At 38.6% G+C, this 26,526-nt stretch overlaps 1 protein-coding gene across 3 annotated transcripts in view; it reads left to right on the top strand.

Annotated features, from left to right (window-relative positions):
- Positions 1-13,835, top strand: part of LOC127526682 (cadherin-related family member 4-like) — a 109,093-nt gene extending 95,258 nt beyond the window's left edge. For 2 of the 3 annotated variants that reach the window (XM_051922811.1, XM_051922817.1), the window contains 2 exons: positions 10,625-10,661; positions 13,348-13,560. In XM_051922811.1, the coding sequence (XP_051778771.1) occupies positions 10,625-10,661; positions 13,348-13,406 (96 nt within the window). In that variant the 3' untranslated portion in view covers positions 13,407-13,560. Of the gene's footprint in view, positions 1-10,624; positions 10,662-13,347; positions 13,561-13,684 lie in introns of those variants that run through there. The other variant, XM_051922815.1, reaches the window with a different exon arrangement.
- Positions 13,836-26,526: the final 12,691 nt, after the last annotated feature.

Genomic DNA, 26,526 nt, shown 5'->3' with positions numbered 1-26,526 from the left:
TTTAAATTCCTGGTCGCCTGAAAAAGGGGCCTCAGCTGCCTTGAAAACTTGCACATTGTAATCTGTTCAGTTAGCCAATAAAATGTGTCATTTTGCTTGAGTTCTCATTGAATACATAATGGCTAACATGGTACACCCCAAGTAACTAGCAACAAAACCAAAAAAGCAGTTCCAAGAATCAAAGTCACAATAAACACTGCAAAAGAAACACCTAATCAAAATTAGAAGATCTTTTCCCTAAAGATCTATAATGCTTTGTTTAGTATTTTGTTATTTTTTTGGCTAATTCGAAAGCTTGGATGTCATTTAAAAAGCACTGCTATTTTAATAGTCTTTTCATTGGTGACAACATCGATTACATGCCTGTCAATGGACATCAATTGCTGTCTGCAACATGGCCACATCCATGAAAAGTATCGTCAAAAAATAGTGGTGACCTTAAAAGAAACAAAAAAACACAAAACAGCTTGGAAAAAAATGCAGTTAAATAACACGTTAATAATGACAAATTAAAATATAATAATAACATGATGAAAATTACAGAGAAATTTTCCCAAACCCATATTCATAACAATGTTTATTTCAGACTGCATGGAAATATCTACACTTGGTGGTCATTCACTATAAATACATATTAGGCATAACATAGTTGATTTTGGCATATGATCCTAATTTATCCATCACCCTTTAATCCTTCCATTTTTCACCTATTTTTTGGTAGATGTCATGACACATAGATGCGCATGAATGAGACATGGACCTGAAAATAGTCCAGTTGCACACTCACTTTACTCACTGAAAACGTGAAAATCCACAAAGAAGAGTACTTAGCCTAGAACAACGTCTGGGCCCAATCCTGCCATCGTAAGAAATGGCATTCTTTTCATTCACAAGGCCATGCAGCACTGTATACTTTACTGTCGTATACATTTATGTAAGCAGTGTAAATATTCCTTTATTAATAGCATTATTGCTCATACATGCTCAAGTATACTGTATATATTTTATTGGGTATTTAACATATTCCAGACATAATAAAGTTTATTAAAATGCATTCTGCAGTAGAAATACGTTACATGGTGAACTCAAAGGTCCATTTATTGATTTCTATTGTTGTTGAAGAGCAGTATACACATCTATTGCATGTTCAGAATTTAAGATGCCTTTTGAAGTGTCAGTCTTCCATCCACTTTTCTTTTCTTAACCTGCTTATCCAGAACAGGGTTGTGGGAAAGCTGAAACCTATACCAGCAGTCAATGGACGCAGTGCAGTAACAACACCTAGACAGGGTGTTGGTAGGTATCAGTCCATCGCAGGGTGAACACACATACACACACACACATACACTAGAACCAATTTAGCAATGCTGATTCATATGTCTATTTACACAGAAATGAGCAACCTAATTTAGACTAAAATGGCATTTGTACAGAGTTATCCTGCATAATAAAGAGAATTAATCAACCTTGTATCACATGACATATAGTAGTCTTAAGCTATAGTTATATAAAATGCAAAGTTGTTTCACTTACTCACTTAACTCACTCAGCTCATTCATTCTTTCATTCATTCATCAAGAAAACACTATTTCTCATTTTGTTTAAAAGCTGAAATTTGTCAGGTGGTAATTTAGACTTGTAGGTATCCCTTAAGAAAGGGGCGGCATGGTGGCGCAGTGGTAGCGCTGCTGCCTCGCGGTAAGGAGACCTGGGTTCGCTTCCTGGGTCCTCCCTGCATGGAGTTTGCATGTTCTCCCCATGTATGCGTGGGTTTCCTCCCACAGTCCAAAGACATGTAGGTTAGGTGCATTGGCGATCCTAAATTTTCCCTAGTGTGTTCTTGGTGTGTGTGGGTGTGTTTGTATGTGTGCCCTGCAGTGGGCTGGTGCCCTACCCGGGGTTTGTTTCTGCCTTGCGCCCTGCGTTGGCTGGGATTGGCTTCAGCAGACCCCCGTGACCCTGTGTTAGGATATAGTAGGTTGGATAATAACTGACTGACTGACTGACAATCCCACCAATAGAACACTAAATACCCCAAAACTCAAAAAAATGGTGATATAAAAGAAAAACGAAAATTAACCAACATGTGTTTTTCTTTTTTTTTTTGGTCGATATGTTTTTTTATTTGTTGATATTTACTAATATTATGCTAACTTACATGCTATGTATAGTGCTGAGAGCAAACTTCATACAAATGAAGGATACAGCAGAAGTGATTGAGTAGCAACGCAAATAACACCAGTTACCAATAGGGTGGATGAATGACTGAGGACAGTTAAAAAGAGACATGATCATGTTGTATATTGTAAAGAGAAAGTTTGGCAAAGCTCAAGGAAAATACAAAGCTCAGTGGTTAGTATGTTTTTCTGCTGTTGACTACTACCACTCTTAGCTTTAATCTTGATTATCTGTTCTGTTCCGCTGAACTCTAGTCCTCTCTCCTTTCCTGCATTTTGATCAGGCCACAGCAAACTCCAAGGGAGAAATGTTGGTCTTAGATAGTGGCGACTGAATTTCTAATGGGGAAGCCACAGACGTTTTGTTGCAATGCTCAAACCTACTGATCCATGCTCCTCATACTTCATTTATACATCAGTGTAACACATAGGGTACTGCCACTTATGTATACCCACTTCAAACTTCTTCTTCTTCTTTTGGCTACTCCTGTTAGGGGTTGCCACAGCGGATCATCTTTTTCCATATCTTTCTGTCCTCTACATCTTGCTCTGCTCACCCATCACCTTCATGTCTTCTCTCACCACAACCATAAACCTTCTCTTAGGCCTTCCTCTTTTCCTCTTGAATAACAGCTCTATTCATAGCATCCTTTTCCCAATATACCCAGCATCTCTCCTCTGCACATGTCCAAACCAACGCAATCTCGCCTCTCTTATTTTGTCTCCCAACCATCCAACCTGAGCCAACTCTCTAATGTACTCATTTCTAATCCTATCCATCCTCGTCACACCAAGTGCAAATCTTAACATCTTTAACTTTGACACCTCCAGCTGTGTCTCCTGCTTTCTGGTCAGTGCCACCGTCTCCAACCCATATAACCTAGCTGGTCTCACTACTGTCCTGTAGACCTTGCCTTTCATTCTTGTTGATACCCGTCTGTCACAAATTACTCCTGACATTCTTCTCCACCCATTCCACCCTGCCTGCACTCTCTTTTTCACCTCTCTTCTACAATCCATGTTACTCTGTAGTGTTTTTCCAAAGTATTTAAACTCATCCACCTTTGCTAACTCCACTCCCTGCATCCTCACCATTCCACTGACCTCCCTCTCATTTACACACATGTTTTCTGTCTTGTTCCTACTGACCTTCATTCCTTTCCTCTCTAAAGCATATCTCCATCTCTCCAGGTTCTCCTCAACCTGCTCCCTACTCTCACTACAGATCACAATGTCCTTTTTTAAACATCATGGTCCACGGGGACTCCTGTCTAATCTCATCTGTCACCCTGTCCATCACCATTGCAAATAAGAAAGGGGTCAGAGCCGAGCCCTGATGTAATCCCACCTCCAACTTGAATGCATCCGTCACTCCTACCGCAGACCTCACCACTGTCACACTTCCCTTGTACATATCCTGTACACCTCTTACGTACTTCTCTGCCACTCCCGACTTCCTCATATAATACCACAACTCCTCTCGAGGCACCCTGTTATATGCTTTCTCCAGGTCCACAAAGATGCAATGGAACTCCTTCTGGCCTTCTCTATACTTCTCAATCAACACCCTCAGAGCAAACATTGTATCTGTGGTGCTCTTTCTTGGCATGAAGCCATGCTGCTGCTTACTAATCATCACCTCCCATCTAACCTAGCTTCCACTATTCTTTACAAGAACTTCATGCTGTGGCTCATGAATTTTATCCCCCTGTAGCTATTACAGCTCTGCACATCCCCCTTATTCTTAAAAATCGGCACCAGTACACTCCTCAGGCATCCTCTCATTTTCCATTTAACAATCTGGTTAAAAACTCCACTGCCATCTCTCCTAAACACCTCCATGCTTCCACAGGTACAGTGGTGTAAAAAACTATTTGCCCCCTTCCTGATTTCTTATTCTTTTGCATGTTTGTCACACAAAATGTTTCTGATCATCAAACACATTTAACCATTAGTCAAATATAACACAAGTAAACACAAAATGCAGTTTGTAAATGGTGGTTTTTATTATTTAGGGAGAAAAAAAAATCCAAACCTACATGGCCCTGTGTGAAAAAGTAATTGCCCCCTGAACCTAATAACTGGTTGGGCCACCCTTAGCAGCAATAACTGCAATCAAGCGTTTGCGATAACTTGCAATGAGTCTTTTACAGCGCTCTAGAGGAATTTTGGCCCAGTCATCTTTGCAAAATTGTTGTAATTCAGCTTTATTTGAGGGTTTTCTAGCATGAACCGCCTTTTTAAGGTCATGCCATAGCATCTCAATTGGATTCAGGTCAGGACTTTGACTAGGCCACTCCAAAGTCTTCATTTAGTTTTTCTTCAGCCATTCAGAGGTGGATTTGCTGGTATGTTTTGGGTCATTGTCCTGTTGCAGCACCCAAGATCGCTTCAGCTTGAGTTGACGAACAGATGGCCGGACATTCTCCTTCAGGATTTTTTGGTAGACAGTAGAATTCATGGTTCTATCTCACAGCAAGCCTTCCAGGTCCTGAAGCAGCAAAACAACCCCAGACCATCACACTACCACCACCATATTTTACTGTTGGTATGATGTTCTTTTTCTGAAATGCTGTGTTCCTTTTACGCCAGATGTAACGGGACATTTGCCTTCCAAAAAGTTCAACTTTTGTCTCATCAGTCCACAAGGTATTTTCCCAAAAGTCTTGGCAATCATTGAGATGTTTCTTAGCAAAATTGAGACGAACCCTAATGTTCTTTTTGCTTAACAGTGGTTTGCGTCTTGGAAATCTGCCATGCAGGCCGTTTTTTGCCCAGTCTCTTTCTTATGGTGGAGTCGTGAACACTGACCTTAATTAAGGCAAGTGAGGCCTGCAGTTCTTTAGACGTTGTCCTGGGGTCTTTTGTGACCTCTCGGATGAGTCGTCTCTGCGCTCTTGGGGTAATTTTGGTCGGCCGGCCACTCCTGGGAAGGTTCACCACTGTTCCATGTTTTTGCCATTTGTGGATAATGGCTCTCACTGTGGTTCGCTGGAGTCCCAAAGCTTTAGAAATGGCTTTATAACCTTTACCAGACTGATAGATCTCAATTACTTCTGTTCTCATTTGTTCCTGAATTTCTTTGGATCTTGGCATGATGTCTAGCTTTTGAGGTGCTTTTGGTCTACTTCTCTCTGTCAGGCAGCTCCTATTTAAGTGATTTCTTGATTGAAACAGGTGTGGCAGTAATCAGGCCTGGGGGTGGCTACGGAAATTGAACTCAGGTGTGATACACCACAGTTAGGTTATTTTTTAACAAGGGGGCAATTAGTTTTTTCACACAGGGCCATGTAGGTTTGGATTTTTTTTCTCCCTAAATAATAAAAACCATCATTTAAAAACTGCATTTTGTGTTTACTTGTGTTATATCTGACTAATGGTTAAATGTGTTTGATGATCAGAAACATTTTGTGTGACAAACATGCAAAAGAATAAGAAATCAGGAAGGGGGCAAATAGTTTTTCACACCACTGTATGTCATCTGGACCAACAGCCTTTCCATTCTTCATCCTCTTCATAGCTGTCCTTACTTCCTCCTTGAAATCCATTGCACTTCCTAATTCACTATCTCCACATCGTCCAGCCTTCTCTCTTTCTCATTCTCTTCATTCATCAGCCTCTCAAAATACTCTTTCCATCTTGTCAACACACCCTCCTCACTTGTGAGTATTGTGGTTGAAATTTAACATCTTATTTAAGAAAGAAATGTCCTCTAACAAGACAATTCAGTAATCAGGCAGAAGAAAAGTTGTTCATTGTATCTTTTAATTACTTCTCGGCAAAATGCCTTGGAGGGAGCATTCTTCAAAAGCAGTTTATTACAGCATCGTCAGAATGATCAGAATGGTCAGAGAAACAAAGAATAGAGGTTTATTTTATAAACTGTTCAATTTACATACAGTGTCAATCAATGCATACATTTTACTCTGGTTGGTTCGTTAGTTTACACCAAAATGATTTATATAAAATAAGTCTATTATATTATATTCTGGTTCTTCTTATACTTTTTGAGATGAGCCACCACCCTTAAAATTTCTGTGCATATAAGAACTGTCCATTCTACCTTATAGGACATCTTCTGATTTCTTAGTCAACTCTTAGTCATCCTTCAGTACATTTTGTATATTACATCAACCTTTCTTCTGATACATTCTTTATTTATTTGACCATCTCAGTATTTTTCCTAAACCAATTCTTATATGTGAATTTCCCATCGGGATTAATAAAGTATCTATCTATCTATCTATCTATATTTCAGTGTACATTTTGTTGTTCACTTGACCCTTATCTCGTTTCCGACATTTATTAACCCTTTATGCTACTTCTTAAAGATGAATGCTATGTTACCCTAAAATTATTCTTTCACAGCATGTTTCTATCTTTATTCTTTATGACCCTAACCAGCTGCCCATCTTTCCCAGCTCGGTCCTTCTGTCTAGCCAATCGGTACAGGTCCTTTTCTCCCTCCTTAGTGTCCAACCGCTCATACAGCTCATCATATGCCTTTTCTTTAGCCTTCACCACCTCTCTCTTCACCTTGCGCCTTATCTCCTTGTACTCTTGTTTACTTTCTGCATCTCTCTGACTATCCCACTTCTTCTTTGCCATCCTCTTCCTCTGTATACTCTCCTGTACTTCCCCATTCCACCACCAGGTTTCCTTTTCCTCCTTACTCTGCCCAGATGTCACGCCTATGTTCCTCATTCTTCTTAAAATACATATTCACCACAGCCATGCCCATCCTTTTTGAAAAATCCATTATCATCTGACCTTCTTCATTCCCCTCCTTGATACCATACCTACCCATCCTTTCCTTGTCTTCTCTGTTCCCTTCACCAACATGTACATTAAAATCCGCTCCAATCACCACTTTCTGTCCCTTGGGTACACTGTTCATCACTTCACCCAACTGACTCCAGAAATTTTCTTTCTCATCCATCGCACACCCAATTTGCAGGGCATATGCACTTACAACATTCATCATCACACCTCCAATTTCCAGCTTCATAATCATTACTCTGTCTGACACTCTTTTCACTTCCAAAACTCTCTTGACATCCTGTTCCTTCAGAATAATCCCTACCCCATTTCTCCTCCCATCCACACCATGATAGAACTATTTGAATCGACCTCCGATCCACCTGGCCTTACTTTCCTTACCAGTCATACTGCCAACATTTAATGTTCCTACCCACAGTTCCACTCTCTTTACCTTCCTCCTCTTCTCTTTCCTCTGGACATGCCTCCCCCCTCTTCTTCTCCTTCTTCGGCCAACTGTAGCCCAATTTCTGCCAGCACCCTGTTGGCTAACAGTACTGGTGTTGTTAACCCGGGGCTCGATCAATTCGGTATGGAAATCTGTATTGTTGTCCGCATGTTGATTTGGCAAAATTTTATACTGGATGCCCTTCCTGACGTAACCTTCCCCATTAATCCGAGCTTGGGACCAGCATGAAGAAACACATTGCTTTGTGCATCCCCTGTGGCTGGGTTATGTATATCCACTTCAAATATAAAATGAAAATAGTAAACATCTAATAACGATAATAACAGATACTTAAATTTCATATTATTACTACTTATTACCCATTTCAAATCAAAAGAATACACTTTCCCATAAAACTGTGTTTTGCAATGACCATCAACAACAGCCAAGCCCATAGGAAAAGCAGGAGTTGATCTAATACAGGAATGTTTTACTCTCAGACAATTGCATATAGCATGTTCAAAGCATTGGTGTAGCCAGCTTGCTAAAGGCCCCTGTGCAGCGCCCTGAGGTGGGCCCTCCTGTCTAGCATAACTCTTAGTAATTTATTCACAACTAGATTATAGGGGCTGGCTGGGCAGTGGCATCTGCTACCGCGTCACTGTCACACACTGGTGACAAACAAACCAGCTCTCTAAATGAAATTTGTAATAACTTTTTAAATCACTTTATTATAGCTGCTGAAGGTTAGCAAAAATAAAATAAATTGTGGGAATGGAATGTGGGAGGTGTAGGTAGTAGTACTAGTACATACATCTATGTAAAATGTGGACCCACTTACTTTTCCAAGACAACTTTGTGAAAGAAGATTATTAAAATATAACATAACAAAGTAGAAACTCCTCTGTGCCATAAAATGAAGCAATTTCAATTTGTAACTGTATCCAGCAGGGGTGCTAGCTCCCTTGTTGGAATAAGTTCTTTTGTAATTGCGGCATGTTACATAACCCGAAACTATATAGATATAATATAAAAAGGCGATAACCCTCCCCTTAGGAGAAATAACCTAGCTTTCTTTAATGACGGTTTACACTGCATTTCAGACGAAGGAAGCCATGGCAAGAACCTTCAGGAGTGGGGGCCTGATGTGTAGAGTCTGCCATTTTTATCGCTGCGTTAGAAGGATTTTCCGGATCGGATAACGTTATCTGCCATCCGTCCGTCGGCTTAAAAGGTTTGCCGGGCAATGTTTTAAGGCTTTATACTCTTTCTTCATGTACAGGCCCCCACTTAGGTGAATAATAAAATTTCAAACAAGGCAAAGAGGATACAATTTCATGCTGACTTTGACACACAAAAATAGTATACAATGCCCATTTTCGTAGGAGTCCCTGTCTTGTCTTCTAATGCTTGCCTAGCAGTTCTAAATGATAAGCCCCTGTGCTAAATCTGGCTTTGTATTAGCTGTGCATGTGAGTAGAAAGAAAAGTAGATTCATAAAATATTTGTACAGAGCACAGTGACATATTAAACATATACAGTATACTTATTAGAGTAATAATACTAAAACAACACCAGCTGACAAGTTCTGAGAAAGTGGACTTCATAAAGTGTTCACACTCACAAATCCTCACGGTCGTGACACTAATGCACAGTAAGCAATACTAAGGTACACAATAAAACAGAATACAGATTTGTTAAACTGTTAAAGTTTACAAATGTGGAAATGACTGACAAGTCGCAAATCAGTCAGTCAGTCAGTCATTTTCCAACCTGCTGTATCCTAACACAGGGTCAGGGGGATCTGCTGAAGCCAATCGCAGTCAACAAAGGGCACAAAGCAGGAACAAACCCCGGGCAGGGCACCAGCCCACCTCAAGGCACAAACACACATACCCACCAAGCACTAGGGACAATTTAGGATCACCAATGCACCTAACCTGCATGTCTTTGGACTGTGGGAGAAAACCCAGGCAGACATGGGAAGAACATGCAAACTCCATACAGGGAGGACCCTGGAAGCAAACCCAGTCACAAATCATATTACTTCTAATATCACTAGTACCTTAAGATACTCGCTTGCGTGCCTTCTGTTGCGCAAAAGTCTCAACATGTCAAGTTGTCTGGCACGCTCATTTTCAATTGAGAATACAGCCAATCTACAAAGTCTGTCTTGCAACATGGTGCTTCTGGGGTCATTTTTGGATGAGTTTTAACTTGGAGAACAATTGTTCACTCACAGCAACAGTCACTGGTATAGTAAGCAGTAACATCTAAGCTGTGTAAATGTCACTGAAAGTATGAAAATAGATGAAGGTGCACAGTGATCTATCAGCAGCAGTTCAGCTACTTCAAAAACAGTCGACTTGGTTGACAGGATGGATTGAAAACATACACGAAATGACAACAATTGAGCGCAAAATGGCGGTGAAATGTCAGTAATATAGCTTTCAACGAGAGGATTGGTAGCCACTGTCACAAATAAACACACCAGACATCATGAAGGTTTGGGGCAGCCACCCGTTTAATGTATCCTGGCTGCAAATTAGCAATTTTTAAAGAGTTGTTGACAAGACTGAGTCCAAAACAGAACTGATCACATTTAGTGAAAATCCCTGGCAGTCAGCTTAGGCATGTCCTTTAACCACTGAAATTTCTCCAGATTCCTTGAATTGTTTAATTATATTATGCACTGTTCAGGGTGAAATAATTCAAATCCCTTCTGATCTGTCTTTGATAAACATTGCTTTTAAACTTTTCAATGATTTTCTCACGCATTTGCAGGAAAATTGGTGATCCTCATCCCATCTTTGCCCCTAAAGGAGTAGGCCTTTCCTAATGCAGTTTTTATATCAACGCATTATTTCAATCACCTGTTGACCATTCTACTCACATCACTCTTTTCTTTTTTTTTAACTCATTGTTGGCCCTACATTGTTCTGTCCCAACTATTTTGGAATGTATTACAGGTCGTCAATGGCAAGAGAGGATGTAAATTTATTTTAAAAAAAGCTGATCAGTCTTAACATTAAATATCTTGTCTTTATACTATTTATAATCAATTGCAAGTCAAAGTGAATTCTGAAATCACTGCTTTCTGTTTTTATTTGCATTTTCCATACTGTCACGACTTTTTCTGATTTGGGTTGTATACTTTAATGGAATGAGTGACCATTGTTTAAGCTGCTATATACTGTATTTACTAAATACCATGCTCATAATGGCATTATTTCTTTTTCAGCCTTTTGTAAACTATGATGTTCGTGGTGTAGATCCAGGTATGTTTTACAGATACAAGTTACACTTCTATCCAGTTATGGATGTACTTTTTATTTTAAAGGCTAAATCTAGAAAGTACAGATGTCCAAATGTTAACCAAGACAAATTAGTCAGCTTAAGGTTGTATTAGCCACAGGAAGACAAGTGCATTATTGTTAAATATAAGAATGTTTAACACACAAATACTACTTTTCATGGCATTGCTCTTGTAATTTCATCAGTCAAGCACATGTCAAACAGAGTTTATTTCTGCAAGATAACTGTCATGTCAAAATTTGGCCAAAATATAATGGAGGAGAACCCTATATTGGAGACAAGCTATTTCAACTAAGGGTGACATAGTCTGTTCAGGCACACACAAAATCACGGGGAAGTTCTCTAACTCAAAGCAAATCAGTATGAACACTATTTCCTTGTACCAGTTTACCAGCATCTGTGTCAACAGAAAGCCTAATATACAGTCCAGCAATTTATCATAATTTTTGAAACATCATAAAGGTTAACAGTAGTCTGGCTTGTTTATTTATAAGTACAGAACTGAAGAATTTTTACCAAATTGTGAAAAAGCTTTGGACCATTTTATATGAAGAAAATGTGATATTCCATTGAGCTGTACAGAGTGCAATAGTATTCTTCCACTTCAGTATGAGAGCACAAATAGCAAACAGTGTTGGGTGAAATATCACAATAGACTTTTCCCAGCAGTGTTATTAAATGGTTTGAAATGATTGAAAATCCAGAACTTACAGTGATATACAATCTGAAAAATGATTTTGGGAAACTTCCAAAATGTATGTTCTAGCAAAGCATGTGCTTGACTATGTCACTGACAATATTTGCCTTGCCCCAGACATATCCTGGGCCAGTGTACTGACATTTTGCCATTTACAATGTCTCAGAGTTCATCAAACATCTGTCACAAATTTTTGAATGCTCACTTAAACAACATTATGTGTCCATTTCATTTTTTAAACCTGGGCTGCCAAGTGAAGGGTATCAGTGAGTGTTCAAGAAATTGCAGCTAGGGGGTCAAGTGAGCTTGCAGTTAAGTGATCGTAATTCTTTTTGCATCAGAAGCTCACAAATTGTAAATATTACTGCAATGTTAATAATTAACACATTCTAATTACCAAGATCATCTTTTTTCACTGTGTAAAGATTATTATTTGTTTGTTGAGTTCCGTATGAAGGTGTTTTTGGAATGGCTCTGAGAATCTAATTTCAATGTTGTAATGGTCAAATTTTTTGTGGATTGGTACTGCAGCGCCTGTAATGATATCTGCAGCATACTATATATATATATATTTTTTATGTATTTATCTATTTATTTATTTATTTATTTTATATATATATTTTCCAGCATCAGAAATTATAACAGCCACAGTGACATGATTTCATCTGACTATCCAATCACATTCACTTTGATGATTGTGGAATTGGGTGCTCAGTTTATAGTCAAATTCAGACAAAAAACTATTTTACAACTAAGGTCCAAGAAAGAGGTTGAAAAATATGATTAATTTATGGTTCTGTTCATTTCAAACAAAAGCTTTTTTTCAGTTAACACATTTTATTTTTAGAAAATTGGCTTTAATTTAATTGTTTCATATTCTTACTGTTTCAGCACTCTAAAAAATAATTCAGGGGACCTTTAAATAAATGTTTAGTTGCAACCTAAAAATTCAAATGTAATAATTTTGTTAAACTTTCTGAATTGCAAAACATTATTTAATATGTTGTGCTGATATAATAAGTACAGTAGTTACTTCAACTTATAATTGTAAGCAATTTGATTCCCATTTAATTAATTCACTGACAAAAAAAAATGTTGTGATGAGTTAACCAGGTTGGTAGGATGGCACGATTCTTCTCTCGACTTTCATTTGAAATGCTGTGTCTAAGTTCTGACCTCATGTCTGCTGAAGTTCATGGCGCATATTCAGCCCACTGAACAACACCAGGTGGAGTGCAGACACATTCACTTAGGGTGAGGATTACTTCAGTAATGCACACATTGTTATGCGATGTTTGTACAGTCTTTGGTTCATGATATTATGGAAAATGTTTTTATGTTGATGTCACAATTTAACTTGATAATACTAACAAATAATCAGATAAAACTGTTTCAAAGAAAGTAAACGTATAAAATGTTGTCAACTTAAAAACGTATATTCGTCAAGTAGGTGACACATAAAGAGGTGGCACAGCAGTGTAGTATTAGCCCTGCTGCCTCACAGTAAGGCATCCCTAAGGGATACTCAGATACTTTTACATATTGACATACTTTGGGACAATTTTTTTGTGTAGCCAACTTAAAAACTTCAGTTTATACTGCTAATTATGAGGTACATTGTAATTAAAAATACTTTTAAGTGTAAAGGAAACACTAAATCACTTTACTCAATGAAGTGTGTTGGATCTACTTAGTTTAAAGAGAAGTTGACAAGTCAAAAAGCTTTTTACAGGCTTTTGCATTAATTTTTTTTTGTTGAACTTTAAATGTGTGAGTTTTCATTTTGTGATTTAATTGTTTTTGTATAATTTCTTTTTTTACTCATATACTAAAATTTGATTGGCTTATGAATATTATATACTTCTTTCTGCTTACTACTTAAACCATCTTTTTGTGATATGTACTGCATTTTTTTACTTTAACTTACCTCATGTCTTCTTTTTTGTTTCCAGCAACAGGACAGTCTTACTTGTTTAACAGCAAAACTGGAGACATTCATCTATTGAGCTGAGTGCCACATTTCACAATTATTAAAATGTATGCAATATAGTTTGTATAGTATTTCTGCATATAGCCCATTGTCTACCTGCAACTGTTGTTTTAACATTTAATTTAAGTGTGATTCTGTAAATCAAATGGTAAATATTTAAGAGGTCCCTTCCATTGGCCATTAGCCAGTGACTTTGCATTCATTTGAAATAAGACAAAGTAGTGATGACTGCACAATGACTATAAACACTTTCAGTGAACTCTTTTGTTGGATGTGGATGATCATTTCTTGTCCCACAGGTCTTCTATCTCCATGTGCTGGTAACTGTGACACAACTCATGTGATGGCTAAAAGCTGGGAATACTGTCGGAATGGTGCCTCAAGGATTCAAGGATTTTGTTTAAGTGCCTATTATGCAAAATAATCTAAAGCACATTACATAGTACATACACAGTTAAATATGGGCTTTTATGTGACTGGTTTTCTATTTCTCTGCCGCACTGTTAGAAGTCATTTTTCTCACCCTCTACCCATCTTCTATTATATTCCAGATGTCAGCACTTTTATTCTCAGACATCCTTTGTAACGAGGAGAGTCATAGTGCTTCGCCATTACGGTTTGAGTTTACTTGGCAGCTATAGTTGTACACTCTAGCTCTTCACACCCTTATTACATCCAGGGAGCTTTGTAGTTTATGTGAAAATGTTTGACTCTTCTCCAAGATGTTCTGATGGTGAACTTCCTTGTATCTTCTTCTTTCAGCTGCTCCCATTTAGGGATCATCCACCTCCATCCATCCCTATGTTTTACATAATTTCTGCCACAATGACTGCCTTCATGTCCTCCCTCTCCACATCCATAAATCTACACTTTGGCCTTCCTCTTTTTCTCTTGCCTGCCATTTCCAACCTCAGCATTCTTTTCCCAATATACCCCTCTGCTCTCCTCTGCACATGCCCAAACCATCTCAATCTAGCCTCTCTCACTCTTTCACCAAACTGTCATACCTGTGAACTGCCTTGTATAGAAGTTTTTTATAAACTGCAAAATAACCACACAAATAATGATCTTTATTGGGCTTCATCTTCAGGATTTGTTTACCAGTCAGTCCCCATGTCCTATCTGTACAGTGTTGAGGGTTCCACTTGTTATGCAATACCCAAGCATGACTGGAATCTGAGTGGTGTCACATGCTTCTAATGAAAATGAATCCTTGAAATCATCCCTCAGACAGAATTGCCAATCTGAGATCTGTGTGACAATTTCTAATCTGAGACCCACATTTCTTTATGTTCATTCAGTCACCTTTCATTGCTCCCCATCTGCCTTCATAGCCTCTTTACAGGCCTGTGGTTGAGCCTCAGAATGTGCAGGTGGCAAATTAATGGTAGACAGTTGTCTTGTAAGAAGGTCTCCAGTGTGCCAACAAATCCACTGGAGCAGTGCATTCCTTTGGTGCAATCGCTGTGTTTCTCACTTTCATAATTTAAGGCAAATTGTAAAAATTAAAGAGCGTTTTCAAAATTAACCACATCATTTTAAAGGAAAGTTCAGCATTGTGTGTAGTCTTTTCCAGAGATTTTTAAATTCAAGTTTGTAATTGAAGAAAGTATTTCTAAGTTATTATCCATACTTACCTTTAATTTTGTAACTTATTTTGAAATTGTACATTTTAACATGTTTGTTCATTTTTTAACAGCTCATTAAAGCTGACTGTACAAATGCTACTTTGTTTTATTTTTCTCGCTTTTGTTTTGCAAGTTTATTACTGGTAACTTAGCAGTGAAGTACATTGGCAGTTCAAGTTGACTTACACATTGGAAACAGAATCTTATTTTGCAAAAGCTGAATATTTGATTTCATCCTCATGAGTGAAGACTTTATTGTGTGTCAACAACCATGTATTGTATATCACCACAGTAATATTAATATTAACTGTTCTGTAACCAGTTGAGAATTTGCACTCAGGAATGGGAACACTCAAAAGCAGCTTTCTGGGTTGATTCTTTGCAACAGAACCAAAAAAAATGAATCTTTAGCTCTTGGAAAGTTTGCTAAGCTGATGTCACATTACTGTATGTGATGTATCAGATTTGCCGATCGCAGTTGCTGATCTCATCATTTAAACAATCAAAAATTGTTGAGCATGTCAGATTTTCTGACTGAGTATCAACCTTTCAGCATAGTCAACCAATAGCGTGCTGCCTGATGGAGCCAGTGCTGTACAAAGGATTAACAGGTATGGCAAGTTCAGCCACAGTCACAAACACAGTCAATGGTTCAATAATGTTTATTTTATTATATAAAAATAAACTTTTCCTGATTCTTCCTCCAAACACAAGCAATTCCAAGCTCAATTCCAATTGTCTCCCTCCACTCTGACCCAGGCAAGCCCTGTCCCCTACCTCCTGACTCTAACTCCCCGAATGGGGCAGACAAGTCTTCTTTTTATGCTGGTGTATTTTCGGTGCTACAGCATTGCTCAGAGGAAGCACACCTGGGCCAGGGAGAAGCTTTACAAAATAGGGAGGTGTTCTCCTGACAGCACCTTCTGGTGTACCCAATAGCCCCAACAGTGCTGCTCTTTCGAACTCCAGGTCCCACACAATCATGCGAGTGTCCAAACTGGAATTACAACACAGCTGCACTGCCACCTTTCATATTGGGGAACAACCCATTTCTGATATATGCTCTCACTCAGCCCATCCATCGCTCTATCTCCCCAGCTGGAATGAGAGCTGGGATCCATCCTGGCTTGGCTGCACCTCCCATCCACTTGATCCATCTACTATGGCCTCCTGGCTGGGCAAGGAATCCCACTCCATCTTGATCCATCTGTGTCGACATTCACAGTGCACAATGATGATGCAAATTTCATACAGTTGGCTCACTAACAATTGCAGACATAAAGCATGTGGTGGTTCAAATGAGGCAGCAGCATGCCCTGGAAAAAATGGAACAAAAGTATCTGTAACAAACAATGCAATCATTAACCCTAAGTGCAAACTTTTGAGGTAATGGCTCAATGGTGGTGGTTGTACACCATGCACTAGGCGGCTCTGTTGATACAGCATCAAACATTGATGAAGAAAGCAATACACATTGGAGTCTTAGTTTGGGGTTTAATGCCTGGAGACTTGGGTGCAACAGCAAGAGCCTTTGGGCTTTGATTGAACTGGATAAACTTTATTGCAGATTGCTTCTCATGCAAAAGGTGTTGAACATTAGCCTGAGTCAAATATACTGTACATAATCATCAATATAGTAAAAATTACCATCCTCCTCAAGATCTACCTTTCTAGTTAATAAGGATGATACTGCCAAACGTTTAGTCATTTATTCTCTCGGTTGATTTTAATTTAAAGAATGTAGGCTACTTTAGTCTTTCAACTGATTTCAGATCTCTGAACTAATTATTAAGTCTGTTTCATCTACCCATTCACTGGAATGTGCTCCTGCAAGTTTAATTAAAGCCCACCCACCCGCCTATTATTTTCCCCCCAATATGCGACATAATTAATATTTGTCCTACCTCTGCCATAGTTCACTCCTCACTGGAACCTGCTCTCATTAGACCAACTCACAAACAACTTGGTTTAGCCTCTGACGATTTCAGTAACTATTGAACAATTTTGGATTTAATCTTCATTTCCAATATTCTTGAGAGGGTTGTTGCATCTCAACTTCATTGTTATCTTCATAATAATAATCTCTGAATTATTTCAATCTAGTTTTTCGGCCCAAACGTAGCACTGTAACTGTCCTAGGAAAAAGCATCAGTGTCCTCCTCTGTACAGACGACTCTCCATCCTTCTCCTCCTTGATGTCAGCACAACCTTTGATACGAGATCCTGTCAGCTCATTTTGGAGTGATTGGTCAGAGTTGGAGTCTGCAGTACTGTGTATCTGTGGTGTGCTTCATAGGGCACAATTTGTTTAAATACAGACCTACAGGTCAGAGAACTTGGCAGTTCGCCATGGAGTCCCACAGCGTTCAGTACTGGGGCCGGTGCACCTTATTATTTACCTTCCTCCCCTTGGTAATATCTTCCATCACTACAATATTTATTTTCATTGCTATGTTGATAAGATGCACCTCTACATGTCTAATAAACCTACTTCCATTTTCCTCCCATGACCCTTACTGCATGTCTTGATGACATTAATACAAAGATGACTCTCTCAGACCTAACTGCAGTAAAATGACGCTGCTCCTTACTGGGTCTAAATCAAATTTGGCAAAGACATGCAGCTTCAGTCTTTAAATTGCTAGATACACTACACTCATTACAGCACAGACCAAGGGGCTTGGTGTTATTCTGTATAGCACTCCTTCAAGTGCTGCTCACATAAATAATGTTTCCCACATCTCCTTTTTTCTTCTGCAAAACATCTGTAGACTAACCCCTGCTTTAGCAAAGCAACAACAACAACAACAACATTTATTTATATAGCACATTTTCATACAAAAAGTAGCTCAAAGTGCTTTACATAATGAAGAAAAGAAGAATAAAAGACAAAAAAGAAATTAAAATAAGACAACCTTAGTTAACATAATAAGGAGTAAGGTCCGATGGCCAGGGTGGACAGAAAAAACAAAAAAAAACTCCAGAAAGCTGGAGAAAAAAATAAAATCTGTAGGGGTTCCAGGCCACGAGACCGCCCAGTCCCCTTTGGGCATTCTACCTAACATAAATGAAATAGTCCTCTTTGTAGTTAGGGTTCTCACGGAGTCACTTGATGCTGATGGTTATACAGACTTCTGGCTTTTAATCCATCCATCATTGTTGGAACATCATGGTGCTTTGGGTAGATGGTGGTGGCACAAGCCACCACCAATAGGACACCGGAAAAGGAAACAGAAGAGAGAGTAGGGGTTAGTACAAATTTTGAATGAATAGTTATTATAATGAATTGGATATACAGAGTGTCAGGATTAAATTACAGTGAAGTTATGAGAAGGCCATGTTAAAGTAATGTGTTTTCAGTAGTTTTTTAAAGTGCTCCACTGTATTAGCCTGGCGAATTCCTACTGGCAGGCTATTCCAGATTTTAGGTGCATAACAGCAGAAGGCCGCCTCACCACTTCTTTTAAGTTTTGCTCTTGGAATTCTAAGGAGACACTCAGTTGAGGATCTGAGGTTGCGATTTGGAATATAAGGTGTCAGACATTCCGATATATAAGACGGGGCGAGATTATTTAAAGCTTTATAAACCATAAGCAGAATTTTAAAGTCAATTCTGAATGACACAGGTAACCAGTGTAGTGACATCAAAACTGGAGAAATGTGTTCGGATTTTCTTTTCCTGGTAAGGATTCTAGCAGCTGCATTCTGCACTAACTGCAAACGATTGATGTCTTTTTTGGGGAGTCCTGAGAGGAGTGCATTACAGTAATCTAGCCGACTAAAGACAAACGCATGAACTAATTTCTCTGCATCTTTCGATGATATAAGAGGTCTAACTTTTGCTATGTTCCTTAGGTGAAAAAATGCTGTCCTAGTGATTTTATTAATATGCGATTTAAAATTCAGATTACAATCAACGGTTACCCCTAAGCTTTTTACCTCCGATTTGACTTTTAATCCTAATGCATCCAGTTTATTTCTAATAGCCTCATTGTATCCATTATTGCCAATCACTAAGATTTCGTTTTTTTCTTTATTTAATTTGAGAAAGTTACTATTCATCCATTCTGAGATACAAGTTAGACATTGTGTTAGCAAATCAAGAGATTTGGGGTCATCAGGTGCTATTGATAAATACAGCTGTGTGTCATCAGCATAGCTGTGGTAGCTCACGTTATGTCCCGAGATAATCTGACCTAATGGAAGCATGTAGATGGAGAAGAGCAGCGGACCCAGGATAGAGCCTTGTGGAACACCATATAGAATATCATGTGTCTTTGAGTTATAATTACCACAACTAACAAAGAATTTTCTCCCTGCCAGGTAGGATTCAAACCAGTTTAAGACACTGCCAGAGAGGCCCACCCATTGACTAAGGCGATTCTTAAGAATATTATGATCAATAGTGTCAAATGCGGCACTCAAATCTAAGAGGATGAGAACAGATAAATGGCCTCTGTCTGCATTTACCCGCAAGTCATTTACTACTTTAACGAGTGCAGTTTCTGTGCTGTGATTTGTTCTAAAACCTGACTGAAATTTATCAAGAATAGCATGTTTATTGAGGTGCTCATTTAACTGTATAATGACTGCCTTCTCTAGAATTTTACTTAAGAAAGGCAGGTTAGAGATGGGTCTATAATTTTCAAGAGCAGAGGGGTCGAGATTATTTTTCTTAAGTAGGGGTTTAACTACCGCAGTCTTAAAACAATCTGGGAAGACCCCCGTATCTAATGACGAATTTACTATGTCAAGAACATTATCAATAAGCACACCCGATACTTCTTTGAAAAAATTTGTTGGTATTGGGTCAAGGGCACAGGTGGATGGTTTCATTTGAGAAATTATTTTATGTAAATCAGGTAAATCTATCCTAGTGAAAGACTCTAATTTATTTATTATGGAGTACTGGGGTTTCGGGGGATCCTTAGTGTTGGGGAGATATACTATGTTATTTCTAATATCATTAATTTTTTGATTGAAAAATACAGCGATAGCCTCACAGGTTTTACTGGAAGTACTTAGGAGGCATTCCTTTGAGTTACCTGGGTTTAACAGATGATCAATTGTCGAAAATAAGACTCTGGGATTACTAGCATTGTTATTTATAATCTTAGAGAAATAGCAGCGCCTCTCAAGACGGACTGTGTTATTGTATTCTGTTATTTTAACTTTTAATATCTCATAGTCAATAGTTAGTTTAGTCTTCCTCCATTTACGCTCAGCTCTACGGCATGTTCTCTTTAAATCAGACACTCTTTGGGTCTTCCAAGGTATAACAATGCTAGAAGATTTTTTAACTGTCTTTTCAGGTGCAACTATGTCAACAGCAGCCCTCACTTTAGTATTAAATCTTTCCACCTTACTATTTACATTCTCCTCGCTATTATAGTTGGCACTATAAACGGACTGATTGGTTAGAATGTTTGTAAGTTTTAAAGTTGCTGATGAGTCAAAGAAGCGTTTTTTAACAATATGCTTCTCATGAGTGTTTTCTATCATTATTTCTATATTAAAAAGTAGAAGAAAATGGTCTGAAAGACCCGTATCAATGACCTGCTTTATATCAACTTTTAGTCCTTTAGTAATTACTAAGTCTAACGTATGACCTGCTTTATGTGTAGGCTGATTAACGAGCTGTCTCAAATCAAAAGAGTCCAGGAGGTTCATAAATTCTTTTACTTTTTGGTCACATTGATTATCTACATGAAAATTAAAGTCGCCGACTATTAAGAGTGCGTCATAGTTCGTAATTAAGATTGACATCAAGTCAGAGAATTCCTCAAAAAAAGACGCGTTGAATTTTGGAGGTCTATACACGGATAATACTAGAACGTGAGAATCTCCCTGAATAATAATGGCGAGATACTCAAAAGACTTGAATTTACCAAAACTGATATTTTTACATTTTAACCTGCTAGAGTAAATGTTTGCTAGTCCTCCACCTCTCTTTCCTTGGCGATCAGCACGAGTAAAATTGTAATCCGGAGGCGCAGATTCGATTAAAACAGCTGCGCCATCTGAGCTAAGCCACGTTTCACTTAGTGCAATAAAATCTATTTTTTTTTCACTAATAATGTCGTTGATAAAAAACGTCTTGTTAGTTAAAGCTCTAATATTTAATAGTGCCATATTCAATGTTTCGGAGGAGCAGAGATGAATACTATGTGCGTTATTGATATAGGGAACCGGAATTAAGTTATTTTTATTAGCGCCACTCTGTGTGTATTTTTTATTTAATCTATGATCTGTTTTTACAGTTTTAATACATTGTTCATCTAAAGTAGTAACTTTAATTAAATTATTGGCGTTTATGCCGTATTGCCTAGATTTTCTATGTGCATTAAGATTGGTTATTACAGTATTTATGTTGCGCACTTTTATGGAAGATTTTTTTAAACAATTATCATGACCAAACACAGGAGTGGCATTTCGGAAGGGGTTAAAAGCAGAGATAGATAGTCAAGATAAACGAATTACCTTCGATATGTTTTCGGAGAGGACCCGGGCGCCGAAGCTGTTCGGATGCAGGCCATCTCGCTTGAAGAAACGCGGTCTTTCCCAAAAGAGGTCCCAGTTGTTGATGAACCCAATGTCTTGATTCTTGCAGAAGCCCTGCAGCCAGTTGTTTAAACCAAGCAGACGACTGTAATACTCGTTTGATCGTCTGACGAGAGGGAGTGGACCCGAGATGAATATCTTTGCCGATGGGGTCCTCTCCTTTGTGTCTTTAATTAATGCAGTGAAGTCTGCCTTGAGGATCTCCGACTGTCGGTGCCTTATGTCGTTTACGCCAGCATGTATAACAATGGCTCCAACTGCCCTGTTCTTGTAGATCACCGGTGCACGTCTCGTCACATCTCGGACACGAGCACCGGGAAAACAAGAAACAAAAGATTTTCTATTAGGGCAAGTGATATTGAGGTTCCTAACAATAGAATCACCTACCACAATTACATCACCAGGAGCTGAAGGCGAACTGGGGACGCTTAGAGGGTCAAACCGGTTCTGGGTTACGATGCTTGCCTGTGCCGATGGAGGTGTTCTGGCCTTGAACCCCCGCCTGCATAGCTGAAATACACCGAGGTCATCATCGGTGTCGCTCCTACGAGGCGCGGGGGTGAAGGTGACTTGCGCGGCACAACGCGGGGTTGATGTTACGCCGATAACAGATGGCGAGGACGGTTTATCCAACAGCCGAGCCTTCAGATCTCTGAGGTATCTTCGTCTGGACAGAAGATTCTGAATCTGTTCATCGAGTGCCTGGAGTTCCTCGACTACAGTTGCAATGCGATTCACCTCACTGTCGGCCATTGTCCGCTTTTGCTTTGCTTCCGCTTCCGCTTCGTGCCCTAGGAAAAATGAGAGAGAGAGAAAGCACAGTGCAGAAGTTCAAGTCAAGGCCTTGGTTACATCCCACATTGACTTTGACGATGCAATTTTGGTAGATATTCCCATTAAACATCTTCATCGACTTCAACTCTGCAGCACAGATTATTGCATGTTCTAAGATCTCTGAAAATGTTGCATCTCGACTCATTCAACTTCAGTGGCTTCCTTGTCCCATCAGATGGACTTTTATGGCGGCCGATGATGATGTTTAAGTCTTTTTTGCACAGCTTAATAACATCAAAGCATTTTGTCAAATGAGAACTCCAGAAGATCACTTGCTCATGTAAATGTGGATTTAAGCAACCAGGTTATTCACCTTAACCAGAATATGTGTGTGCATGTTTTAAAAGATAAAAGATAATTGTTTTTAATCTTTTATTAACAAAAAATAGAGCAATGGCAAGGCAAAATGTATCCAAATGGATTAAATAAAAGACAACCACAAAAGTAAAACAAAGCCAATTTCCATAAAGCAACAAGAACCAGAGAATCTAAAAGAACTTCAAAAACAGACTTAATACACAAGAGTTTGAAGTGTCAGAGAGAGATTCCACCCCCTTTGGCTCAATATAAAGACAAAGAGGATTTTAACTTAAGAAGCCAGTCACTACACGTGTGACTCACTTGCCACATGACCTATGATATCACACCAGCATTGCTATAACAGATGGCTGTGCCTTTTTATCAGTATCCTAACTTTGACATAAAACAAAGGAACAACTAAGTGAAGAACACTTTGAGCATTCTTTTGCTTGGAGTTTTCTGGTTACAACTGTGGTTACATCGGCAGTGCAAAGGTTTCTGTTTAAATTCGACAGTCTGTTAACCTTCAGTGTTTTGACTCTGCCAACATCTGACTGGAATCTGTATTTTTTAATTCTGTATGAGCATCTATGGAAACCTCTCAGTGGTCACAAAACTGACAACTTTGTGTCAGGAATGAAATGATTTTATTTCTTTGTTGTTGTTTGTTGTTTACTGTTGTTATTTGCCCGTGACATTATTATCTGAGTCATTTTCTGTATAATTTCTGATGACATTATGTGTTATAGATAGATAGATAGATAGATAGATAGATAGATAGATAGATAGATAGATAGATAGATAGATAGATAGATAGATAGATAGATAGATAGATAGATAGATAGATAGAACTATATTTGTACCAAGGGGAAATCTGGCTTTTTACAGAAGCTCTTTAAATAAGTAAATAGATAGGTAAATAAATAAATATACACACTTTGATCTGAACACATACTGGAAAAGAAACATGAGTTCTGGATTGACTGTCACAGTCAAACTGAGGCATCATGTAAATGTATTACAGTTGGTATAAAGGAGCCCCTGTTGAATGATTCGTTGGCTGAAAATACTCAGTGCATCAGAGGGAGGATGTGCACCATTGTTCATAATGACACTCAGTTTTGTTTTAATTCTCTCTTTGCTACGACCTCCAGGGGGTCCACAATCTGAACCTGCACTTTTAATTAGCTTGTTGATTTGGTGGGCCTCTCTTGAAGTGATATTACCAGCCTAGCATACCACAGCATAGAAAATCACACTTGCCATCACAGAGTTGTAGAACATGTGAAGGATTTCACTCCCCACATTAAAGGAACACAGTCTGCTAAGGAAAAAGAACCTGCCCTGCACTTTTCTATAAAGTTCCCCTGAGTTTGGAGACCAGTCCAACCTGTTATTAATGTGGACCCCCCAAATACTTGTAGGAGTAGATCATGTGTACATCCAACCCTGAATAGTGACCAGACATAGAGACTCTTTGGTGCAGTGAAAATCAATAACCAGTTCCTTGGTGTTTCTGGTCTTAAGATGCAGACAATTCTCTTTGCACCAAGGAACACAGTTCTCCACCTGACTCCTACACTTCCATGTTTACCATTTTAGCTTTGTAAGCTCCCTTTCCTTCACTCAACTTTTTCTTAAACACTCTTTGTGTGTCCTTCAGAGTCTCTTTGTCACCGTATTTGAATACAGGAGACCTTTTAACTTTGTAGTAATCCAGGACTTCTTGTTTGGAAAGCAAATCGTTGTCTTTGACACAGAAGTTAGTATAGCCTGTGATACAGTGACACAGTCCCTCAATACTGTCTCCATGTGGCTCATACATCATTTCCCAGTCTGTCATTTGAAAGCAGTCTTTCAGAGCCATTTCAGCTTCCAGGCTCCACTTCCTCACTATTCTGGTGGTAACAGATTGCCATCTAATAACAGGCTTGTAGCTGGAAATAAGATGAATCAAGTTGTAGTCAGATTTGCTTAAAGGTGGCAGTAGTTTACATTTAAAGTCTTCTTTGAAATTTCATTACATCAGGTCCAGCTTGTTATTTTCTCAAGTTAAACAAGACACAAACTGACAAAAATTTATAATTTTTCCTGCCAAAGTCAGCATTGTCAAAGTCACCACATATTATAACTGGAGGGTTGGAGTGAGTCATCATTAAACTGCTGGTGATAGAATGAATCATTTCTGTTGCTAGGTTCCCATTTGCGAAGGGAGGAATATAAGCATTAGTAAGGATCATCTCCCTTGGAAAATAATGTGGACAAATTCTGACAGACAGAATTTCAATGTCTGATTTTCAAATTGTAGTTTTAACTGTAATATGCTCCCCTTGTACACCATTCCCCTCCTGTCTTTTTTTTCCACAGCTTAGTCACCTTCAATCACAAGGCAAATAGCTGATTACAGAAGTATTTAATGCACCCTGATTTTATTTTTATCAGTGTCATTTTCATGTGTTGCAGACATAAGGCAGCTTTGGGTCCTCTTCATGACTCCATCCAAGTTTGCAGCCTGGGAACCATCCTGGCTGGGCTGCACCTCCCATCCACTTGATCCATCTATTATGGCCTCCTGGCTGGGAAAGGAATCCCACTCCATCTTGTCCATCCGTGTCGACATTCACAGTGCACAATGATGATACAAATTTCATACAGTTGGCTCACTAACAATTGCAGATGCCTGTTTAATGTAATATATTCACCCATAAAGTCTAACACTCTAGAGATTTTATTATCTTTGAATGCAGAAAAAGCATTCAGTATGGTTGAATGGGACTACCTATTCACCAAATTGCATAAATGTGGGTTTGGCCAGAACATATGTGCATGGATCAAACTACTGTATACCAGTCCAGAAGCTTCCGTTTGTATTAACAACATTATCTCAGACTACTTCAAACTACAACGTGGTACTAGACAAGGATGCCCTTTGTCACCACTGCTATTTTCAATTGCCGTTGAACCACTGGCTGTTCGCGTTCAAAACGTATCTGAGAAAAAGGGGATTATTAGAGAAGGACTTGAACAGAAAACATCACTATATGCAGATGATATGGTACTGTATATATCAGACCCACAAAATTCTGTGCAAGCAGTCTTAACAGCACTAACAGAATTTCAAAAGATATCTAGACTCAGAATTAATTTGAACAAAATTGTGCTTTTTCTAGTGAATTCTCTAGCAAACAACATTAGATTGGACATTTTCCCTTTTATCATCACAGATCAGTTTAAATACCTAGGGGTAAACATCACAAGTAAATATAAAGCTCTTTTTCAACAAAATTTTGCTGTCTGCTTGGAAAAACTTAAACAAGATGTGCATAGATCGTCTACCCTTTCTCCCCATTTTTTAAGAAATTAGATTCAATCATAACTTCATTTATTTGGAATTCGAAATATCCACGCATCCAAAGGGCGACCCTAAAACGACCTAAATCAGAAAGTGGCATGGATCTACCTAATTTTATTTAATTTTAAAGTAATTTTATTACTGAGCGGCAAATATACAAGCTATAAAAACCTGGACATTGACACAAATAGATGAACACACACTAGCTTGGCCCACAATAGAAATTAAATCCTGCACTACTTCTTTATACTGTATTCCTTGTTTTGTACACCAGTATATACAAGTTATCGTCAATATACTAACAACCCAATTGTCCTTCATTCACTGAGAATATGGAACCAATGTGGGAAGCACTTCAAGTTAGAGAATATTTTATCTGTGGCACCTCTATATGCCACCTTTTTAAGCACCTTTATCCACTCTCTCAAACATACACAGTTTTCAATTTTTGGAAAACATAAATATA

This window comes from Erpetoichthys calabaricus, chromosome 1 (genome assembly GCF_900747795.2).
Source record: "Erpetoichthys calabaricus chromosome 1, fErpCal1.3, whole genome shotgun sequence".
Taxonomy (NCBI): domain Eukaryota; kingdom Metazoa; phylum Chordata; class Cladistia; order Polypteriformes; family Polypteridae; genus Erpetoichthys; species Erpetoichthys calabaricus.
This window is presented reverse-complemented; position numbering and strand designations above follow the sequence as displayed.